This window comes from Cetorhinus maximus, unplaced genomic scaffold (assembly GCF_964194155.1).
Source record: "Cetorhinus maximus unplaced genomic scaffold, sCetMax3.hap1.1 HAP1_SCAFFOLD_558, whole genome shotgun sequence".
Lineage (NCBI taxonomy): Eukaryota > Metazoa > Chordata > Chondrichthyes > Lamniformes > Cetorhinidae > Cetorhinus > Cetorhinus maximus.
Genome location: NW_027596500.1, coordinates 140057 through 149805, shown reverse-complemented (window position 1 = coordinate 149805; position 9749 = coordinate 140057). Strand labels below are relative to the sequence as shown.

At 55.1% G+C, this 9749-nt stretch overlaps 1 protein-coding gene across 1 annotated transcript in view; it reads right to left on the bottom strand.

Annotated features, from left to right (window-relative positions):
- Positions 1-9749, bottom strand: part of LOC144674112 (membrane-associated tyrosine- and threonine-specific cdc2-inhibitory kinase-like) — a gene marked incomplete at its 5' end in the record, with an annotated part of 41830 nt that overhangs the window by 29741 nt on the left and 2340 nt on the right. Inside the window, 3 exons of the mRNA XM_078535618.1 lie at positions 345-517; positions 3187-3293; positions 3783-4273. Coding sequence (XP_078391744.1) covers positions 345-517; positions 3187-3293; positions 3783-4273 — 771 coding nt within the window. The remainder of the gene's footprint in view (positions 1-344; positions 518-3186; positions 3294-3782; positions 4274-9749) is intronic.

Below are 9749 nucleotides of genomic sequence, written 5' to 3'. Positions count from 1 at the left end.
GAGAAAGATACAGAGAGACACACACAGACAGACGGAGAGAGAGAGGGAGAGACACACACATGCACAGACAGAGAGAGAGGGAGACACAGGCAGATGGAGAGACAGACAGAGAGACACACAGAGACAGACGGTGACAGAGAGACACACACAGGCAGACGGAGACAGAGAGACACACAGACAGACGGAGACAGAGAGACACACACAGGCAGACGGAGACAGAGAGACACACAGACAGACGGAGAGAGGGAGACACACAGACAGACGGAGAGACAGAGAAACACACACAGACAGACGGGGAGAGAGAGAGAGGGGGAGAAACAGACGGCTTTAATGGCTGAACTCACCCGGCACAGGGAGAGGGCTCTGTTTAAGCCAACATGAACCAACAGTTCGATCTGTCTCTGGCGTTGGACCCGGCGGAGAGCAGGCAGAGCCAGCAGCTTGTCGACCGAGATCCGCAGTCGGAAATCGGGCTGCAGCATTGCCCGCAGCACCTCGAGCAGACCGGGAGATAGGCCTGGGAGAGCAGAACAAACACGACAGAGTCATACAGTGAGCAGGGCAGAACCCCCCTCACAATCCCCTCATAATACCATCACACAACCTCCCCTCACTCAACTCCCCTCACTCAACCTCCCCTCACAATCCACTCACTCAACCTCCCCTCACAATCCCCTCACTCAACTCCCCTCAAACAACCGCCCCTCACACAACCGCCCCTCACACAACCGCCCCTCACACAACCGCCCCTCACACAACCGCCCCTCACAATCCCCACACATAACCTCCTCTCACACAACCTCCCCTCACAATCCCCACACATAACCTCCCCTCACAATCCCCACACATAACCTCCCCTCACACTACCTCCTCACCCAACCTCCCCTCACCCAACCTCCCCTCACCCAACCTCCCCTCACCCAACCTCCCCTCACCCAACCGCCCCTCACCCAACCTCCCCTCACCCAACCTCCCCTCACCCAACCTCCCCTCACACAACCTCCCCTCACACAACCTCCCCTCACACAACCTCCTCACTCAACTCCCCTCACTCAACCTCCCCTCACTCAACCTCCCCCCACAATCCCCTCACTCAACCTCCCCCCACAATCCCCTCACTCAACCTCCCCCCACAATCCCCTCACTCAACCTCCCCCCACAATCCCCTCACTCAACCTCCCCCCACAATCCCCTCACTCAACCTCCCCCCACAATCCCCTCACTCAACCTCCCCCCACAATCCCCTCACTCAACCTCCCCCCACAATCCCCTCACTCAACCTCCCCCCACAATCCCCTCACTCAACCTACCCTCACACAAACTCCCTTCACAATCCACTCACTCAAACTCCCCTCACAATACCCTCACTCAACCTCCCATCACTCAACCTCCCCTCACAATCCCCTCACTCAACCTCCTTTCACAATCCCCTCACTCAACCTACCCTCACAATCCCCTCACTCATACTCCCTTCACAATCCCCTCACTCAAACTCCCTTCACAATCCACTCACTCAAACTACCCTCACAATCCCCTCACTCAACCTCCCATCACTCAACCTCCCCTCACAATCCCCTCACTCAAACTCCCCTCCCAATCCCCATTAAACCTCCCCTCACAATCCCCTCACTCAACTTCCCCTCACTCAACCTCCTTTGCAAATCCCATCACTCAACCTCCCCTCACCCTCGCTCACAATCCCCTCACTCAACATCCCTCAATCCCTCACAATCCACTCACTCAACATCCCCTCACCCTCCCTCGCAATACCCTCATTCAACCTCCCCTCGCCCTCCATTACAATCTCTTCACTCAACATCCCTCATCCTCCCTCTCAATCTCCTCAATAGCCCTCTCCCTACCTCAAAATTCCCCTCACCCACACTCACAATCGCCCTCACCCTCCCCTCACTCAAACTCACCTTCGCTTGCAATCCCCTCACTCAACATCCCCTCACCCACCCTCGCAACACCTTGCCTCAGAATCCCCGCACACAACCTCCCCGCACACAACCTCCCCGCACACAACCTCCCCGCACACAACCTCCCCGCACACAACCTCCCCGCACACAACCTCCCCGCACACAACCTCCCCGCACACAACCTCCCCGCACACAACCTCCCCGCACACAACCTCCCCGCACACAACCTCCCCGCACACAACCTCCCCGCACACAACCTCCCCGCACACAACCTCCCCGCACACAACCTCCCCGCACACAACCTCCCCGCACACAACCTCCCCGCACACAACCCATCACTCAACATTTCCTCAACCTCCCATCACTCAACATCTCCTCAACCTCCCATCACTCAACATCTCCTCAGCCTCCCATCACTCAACATCTCCTCAACCTCCCATCACTCAACATCTCCTCAACCTCCCCTCTCTCAAAATCTCCTCACCCTCCCTCACTCAACATCTCCTCACCCTCCCTCACTCAACATCTCCTCACCCTCCCTCACTCAACATCTCCTCACCCTCCCTCACTCAACATCTCCTCACCCTCCCTCACTCAACATCTCCTGTCAGAGTGTGCGCGCCTGTCAGAGTGTGCGCGCCTGTCAGAGTGTGCGCGCCTGTCAGAGTGTGCGCGCCTGTCAGAGTGTGCGCGCCTGTCAGAGTGTGCGTCTGGAGACAAGCGTGAGAGTGAGTGCGCACGCGAGGGAAGGTGACTGTGAGTGAGACAGCATCTGTGTGAATCTGCGTGTGTGTGTCTGTGTGAGTGGGTGAGTGAGTGTGTGTGCACGCGCAGGTGCGAGAGTTGTGAGGTGTGTGTGAGTGTGAGTGAGTGAGTGAGACTGTGCATGTGCATATTTGTCTCTTATTTTTTTTAAAAACCTGTTAGGATAGCATTTATTGCCCATGCCTGATTGCCCTCGTTCAGTGGGGCAGTTAAGGGTTAACCACATTGCTGCAGGTCTGGGAGTCACATCTGAGGACATGAGTGAGCCAGAAGGGATTTTACGCCAATTAACTATTTTAATTCCAGATTAATAGTGAATTCAAATTCCACCATCTGGTGTGGTAGGATTTGAACCTACTCAAATGCCGTGGGCCTCCGAAATGCTGGTCCCCTCACAATACCATTACACCACAGTCTCCCCTCAGTCCAAAGCTGAGTGAGATCGGGTTAAGCCAGACACCTGGCCGTGTGCTGCTGTCAAACCCTCGGCCACCCTTACCTGAAACAAACTCCTGGGGCAGGTAACCCTGACGCAGTTTCTGCCAACCATCCCCGCTCCGAGGCAGCTCCAGGTTACAGCTGATGTCCAGAATGGTCATTCCCAAACTGTGCCGGAGGGAAAGAGACAAAATGTTCCAATATCGAACCAGCCCTGGTAAAAACAGCACAACACAGGGGGAAAAGGAACAGTGTATCTAACGCACTGTGACACCCGGTCCCAGAGGTGGAAAGGACAGTGTATCTAACGCACTGTGACACCCGGTCCCAGAGGGGGAAAGGACAGTGTATCTAACGCACTGTGACACCCGGTCCCAGAGGGGGAAAGGACAGTGTATCTAACGCACTGTGACACCCGGTCCCAGAGGGGGAAAGGACAGTGTATCTAACGCACTGTGACACCCGGTCCCAGAGGGGGAAAGGACAGCGTATCTAACGCACTGTGACACCCGGTCCCAGAGGGGGAAAGGACAGCGTATCTAACGCACTGTGACACCCGGTCCCAGAGGGGGAAAGGACAGTGTATCTAACGCGCGGTGACACCCAGTCCCAGAGGGGGAAAGGACAGCGTATCTAACGCGCGTTGACACCCGGTACCTGAAGACGTCGGCCGCCTTGCTGTAGACCCCGTCCAGCAGCTCGGGCGCCATGTACTTGGGGTCCCCCTCCTGGGCGTCGCTGAGGTCCCCTCCGTCCAGCTCGAGCAGGAGCCCGAAGTCGCCCAGCTTGCAGAGCCGGCCCCCGGCCACGAAGACGTTGGCCGGCTTGACGTCCATGTGGGCCAGGCCCCGGTCGTGGAGGTGCTTGAGGGCGGCGGCCAGGTCGGCCAGGAAGGCCCAGACCCGCCGCTCGGGCAGCGGGCACCTCCCCTCGGCGTACTGCTGCAGGCTGGCGTCGCACAGCTCCGTCTGGATGTAGAGGCGCCGTCCCTCCTCCCAGGCCCGCACGAAGCCCACCAGGTTGGCGTGGGCCCCCAGCCGCTCGTGCTTCTGGGCCTCCTCCAGCTTGCGCGAGCGGTCCGACTCCCCGCGGAAGAGCTCCATCGAGCGCTTGACGGCGTACAGCTTCCCGTCTTCCTTGCTCCTGACCTGCAAGGGGGTGGGGGGGGGGAGAGAGAGAGGGTAAGGGGTGGCGGGCACCCGAGAGGAAAGGGCAGAGTGAGCACGGGCACCAGGCACCTCAATTCTGCCAGTCCCCGATTCCGGCATAACTCTATCAGTCCCGATTCCGGCATAACTCTATCAGTCCCCGATTCCGGCATAACTCTATCAGTCCCGATTCCGGCATAACTCTATCAGTCCCGATTCCGGCATAACTCTATCAGTCCCCGATTCCGGCATAACTCTGTCAGTCCCCGATTCCGGCATAACTCTATCAGTCCCGATTCCGGCATAACTCTATCAGTCCCGATTCCGGCATAACTCTATCAGTCCCGATTCCGGCATAACTCTATCAGTCCCCGATTCCGGCATAATTCCGTCAGTCCCCGATTCCGGCATAACTCTGCCAGTCCCCGATTCCCGCATATCTCTGTCAGTCCCGATTCCCGCATAACTCTGCCAGTCCCCGATTCCGGCATAACTCTGTCAGTCCCCGATTCCGGCATCACTCTGCCAGTCCCCGATTCCGGCATAACTCTATCAGTCCTGATTCCGGCATAACTCTGCCAGTCCCCGATTCCGGCATAACTCTGCCAGTCCCCGATTCCGGCATAACTCTGCCAGTCCCCGATTCCGGCATCACTCTGTCAGTCTCCGATTCCGGCATAACTCTGCCAGTCCCCGATTCCGGCATCACTCTGTCAGTCTCCGATTCCGGCATAACTCTGCCAGTCCCCGATTCCGGCATAACTCTGTCAGTCTCCGATTCCGGCATAACTCTGCCAGTCCCCGATTCCGGCATAACTCTATCAGTCCCGATTCCGGCATAACTCTGTCAGTCCCGATTCCAGCATAACTCTGCCAGTCCCCGATTCCGGCATCACTCTGTCAGTCTCCGATTCCGGCATAACTCTGCCAGTCCCCGATTCCGGCATAACTCTGTCTCCGGCACTGTTCGCGACTCCTCAGGTACTGAAGCAGCCCCCATGTCCAAATGCAGCGAGACCTGGACAATATCCAGGGCTTGGGCTGGCAAGTGGAGAGTAACATTCGCGCCCACACAAGTGCCAACAGGCGATGCCCATCTCCAACAAGAGAGAATCTAACCATCGCCCCCTTGACGTTCAATGGCATAACCATCGCTGAATCCCCCTCACTATCAACATCCTGGGGGTTACCATTGACCCGAAACTGAACTGGACCAGCCATATAAATACTATTTTCTTTACTCATTGGATGTGGGCTAGGCAGCATTTATTTTATCCCCTGTTCAGGGGGCGTTTAAGAGTCAACCTGGAGTCTGGGGGCCAGGCCGGGTGAGATTTCCTTCCCTAAAGGACATTAGTGAACCAGATGGGATTTTACAATGATCGACACTAGTCCAACGGCAATACCCACTACACCATTGTCTCCCCTATGAATACTGTGGCTACAAGAGCAGGTCAGAGGCTGGGAATCCTGCGGAGAGTAACTCACCTCCTGACTCTCCCCTAAAGCCTGTCCACCATCGACAAGGCACCAGTCAGGAGTGCGATGGGATACTCCCCACTTGCCTGGATGAGTGCGGCTCCCACAACACTCAAGAAGCTCAACACCGTCCAGGACAAAGCAGCCCCCCACTCGATCGGCACCCCATCCACAAACATTCGCTCCCTCCACCACCGACGCACAGTGGCAGCAGTGTGTGTACCATCTACAAGATGCACTGCAGCAACTCGCCAAGGCTCCTTCGACAGCGCCGCCCAAATCCACGACCTCTACCATCTAGAAGGACAAGGGCAGCAGACACATGGGGAACACCACCACCTGGAAGTTACCCTCCAAGCCCCTCACCAATCCCGACTTGGAAATATATCAGCCGTTCTTTCACTGTCACTGGGTCCAAATCCTGGAACTCCCTCCCTAACAGCGCTGTGGGTGTACTTACACCACACGGGAGAAAATCCTGGTACTCCCTCCCTAACAGCGCTGTGGGTGTACCTACACCCACACAGGGGACAAAATCCTGGAACTCCCTCCCTAACATGCCGTGGGTGTACCTACACCACACGGACAAAATCTCGGAACTCCCTCCCTAACAGCACCGTGGGTGTACTTACACCACACGGACAAAATCCTGGAACTCCCTCCCTAACAGTGCCGTGGGTGTACCTACACCACACGGGACAAAATCCTGGAGCTCTCTCCCTGACAGCACTGTGGGTGTACCTATACCACACGGGACAAAATCCTGGAACTCCCTCCCTAACAGCGCCGTGGGTGTACCTACACCACACGGACAAAATCCTGGAATTCCCTCCCTAACAGTGCTGTGGGTGTACCTACACCACATGGACTGCAGAAGCTCAAGAAGGCAGCTCACCACCACCTTCTCAAGGGCAACTAGGGATGGGGAATGAATACTGGGCCCGGCCAGCGACACCCACATCCCGTGAATGAATAAAATCAAATTCTGTCAATTCTGTGTTCAGCACCATTCGCAACTCCTCAGATAGTGAAGCAGTCCGTGTCCAAATGCAGCAAGACCTGGACACTATCCAGGCTTGGGCTGACAAGCGGCAAGTAACATTCGCACCACACAAGTACCAGGCAATGACCATCTCCAACAAGAGAGAATCCAACCATCTCCCCTTGATGTTCAACGGCATTACCATTACTGAATCCCCCCACAATCAACATCCTGGGGGTTACCATTGACCAGAAACTGAACTGGGACCAGCCATATAAATACTGTGGCTACAAGAGCAGGTCAGAGGCTGGGAATCCTGCGGAGAGTAACTCACCTCCGGACTCCCCCCAAAGCCTGTCCACCATCTACAAGGCACCAGTCAGGAGTGTGATGGGACACTCCCCACTTGCCTGGATGAGTTGCGGCTCCCACAACACTCGAGAAGCTCGACACCGTCCAGGGCAAAGCAGCCCCCGCTCGATCGGCACCCCATCCACAAACATTCACTCCCTCCACCACCACCGACGCACAGTGGCAGCAGCGTGTGTACCATTTACAAGATGCACTGCAGCAACTCGCCAAGGCTCCTTCGACAGCGCCGCCCAAACCCACGACCTCTACCGTCTAGAAGGACGAGGGCAGCAGACACATGGGAACACCACCACCCGGTCCCAGAGGGATGGGAGGGCCCAGGGAGTGAGAGGGCATGTGGGATGGAGACAGGGTGTGATGGAGAGAGAGTGGGGGAGGGGCACTGGGCAAGGGCGGGGGAGAGTCAGAGATAGAGTGAGAGAGAAACATAGAAAATAGAGTAGGCCATTCGGCCCTTCGAGCCTGCTCCCCCATTCATTATGATCCCTTTCGTCCCAAGAGCTATATCTAACTCCTTCTTGAGAACATACAATGTTTTGGCCTCAAATACTTTCTGTGGTAGCGAATTCCACAATCTCACCAATCTCCGGGTGAAGAAATTTCTCCTCATCTCAGTCCTCAATGGTCTACCCCGTATCCTCAGACTGTGACCCCCTGGTTCTGGACTCCCCCCCAACCATCGGGAACATCCTTCCTGCATCCACCCTGTCTCGTCCTGTTAGAATCTTATAGGTTTCTAGGAGATCCACCCCCCTCATTCTTCTGAACTCCAGCGAATATAGAATCACAGAGCAGAAGAGGCCCTTCGGCCCATCGACACGTGAGAAACACCTGACCTACCTCCCTAACCCCATTGACCAGCACTTGGCCCCATAGCCTTGAATGTTTATGAGTTGCCAAGTGCTCATCCAGGTACTTTTTAAAGGATGTGAGGCTAACCCGCCTCCACCAGCACATTCCAGACCCTCACCACCCTCTGGGTAAAAAAGTTTTCCTCACATCCCCCCCCCTAAACCCCCTGGCCCCTCACCTCGAACTTATGTCCCCCTTGTGACTGACCCTTCAACTAAGGGGAACAGCTGCTCCCTATCCACCCCTGTCCATGCCCCCTCATAATCTTGTCCACCTCGATCAGGGTCGCCCCTCAGTCTTCTCTGCTCCAACGAAAACAACCCAAGTCTATCCAAACCTCTCTTCATAACTTCAATGTTTCATCCCAGGTACAACGTCCTGGTGAATCTCCTCTGCACCTCCCTCCAGTGCCATCACATCCTCCCTATAATGTGGCGACCAGAACTGCACACAGTACTCCAGCTGTGGCCTCACCAAGGGTCTATACAACTCCAACATGACCTCCCTATTTTTGTAATCTGTGCCTCGATTGATAAAGGCAAGTGTCCCATGTGCCTTTTTCACCACCCCCACTAACATGCCCCCTCCGCCTTCAGAGATCTATGGGCACACACACGCCAAGGTCCCTCTGTTCCTCAGAACTTCCTAGTGTCATGCCGTTCATTGAATACTTCCTTGTCAAATTACTCCTTCCAAAGTGTATCACCTCACACTTTTCAAGGTTAAATTCTATCTGCCCATTTGACCATCCCGTCTATATCTTCCTGTAGCCCAAGACACTCAACCTCACTGTTAACCACCCGGCCAATATAATCCTAACCGACTCAATTTCTCCTCCGATGTCAGTCCCGCCATCCCAGGAACCAATCTGGTAAACCTTCGCTGCACTCCCTCTATAGCAAGAACATCCTTCCTCAGGTAAGGAGACCAAAACTGCACACAATATTCCAGGTGTGGTCTCACCAAGGCCCTGTATAATTGCAGCAAGACATCCCTGTTCCTGTATTCGAATCCTCTCAGTCCCCTGATCTAAGGATAGATATCCTGGCATTGGAGGCAGTCCAGAGAAGGTTCACTAGGTTGATTCCGGGGATGGAGGGATTTTCTTATGAGGAGAGGTTGAGTAGGTTGGGCCTGAACTCATTGGAGTTTAGAAGAATGAGAGGCGATCTTATTGAAACATGTAAGATTCTTAGGGGGCTTGACAGGGTAGATGTTGAGAGGTTGTTTCCCCTTGTTGGAGAGTCTAGGACCAGAGGGCATAACCTCAGAGTAAGGGGGTCACCCATTTAAAAACAGAAGTGAAGAGGAATTTCTTCTCTCAGAGGGTAGTGAATCTGTGGAATTCTTTACCGCAGAGGGCTGTAGAGGCTGGGTCGTTGGTATATTCAAGGCTGGGATAGACAGATTCTTAATCAGGAAGGGGAATCGAGGGTTACGGGGAAAGGGCAGGAAAGTGGAGCTGAGGATTATCAGGTCAGCCACGATCTCGTTGAAGGGAGGAGCAGACTCGAAGGGCCGAATGGCCTACTTCTGCTCCTGCATCCAACGGTGTTAACCCGTCTATATCCCTTTGCAGACCCTCAACCTCTTTTTCGAATCGGCCGGCAGCGAATTGAAGAGTGCCGCAAGGTTCAGTGCCGGAGTCTCAGCTATTTACAATCTACGTTGGTGACTTAGACGGAGACAAGGGAGGCAGGGAGTTAGCGCGGAGGTAACCACAAGAAATCAGGAAGGGAAAAGGTGGTAAAAGGAATGATGCTGGAAATCCCAAGACAGGAACAAAAATAC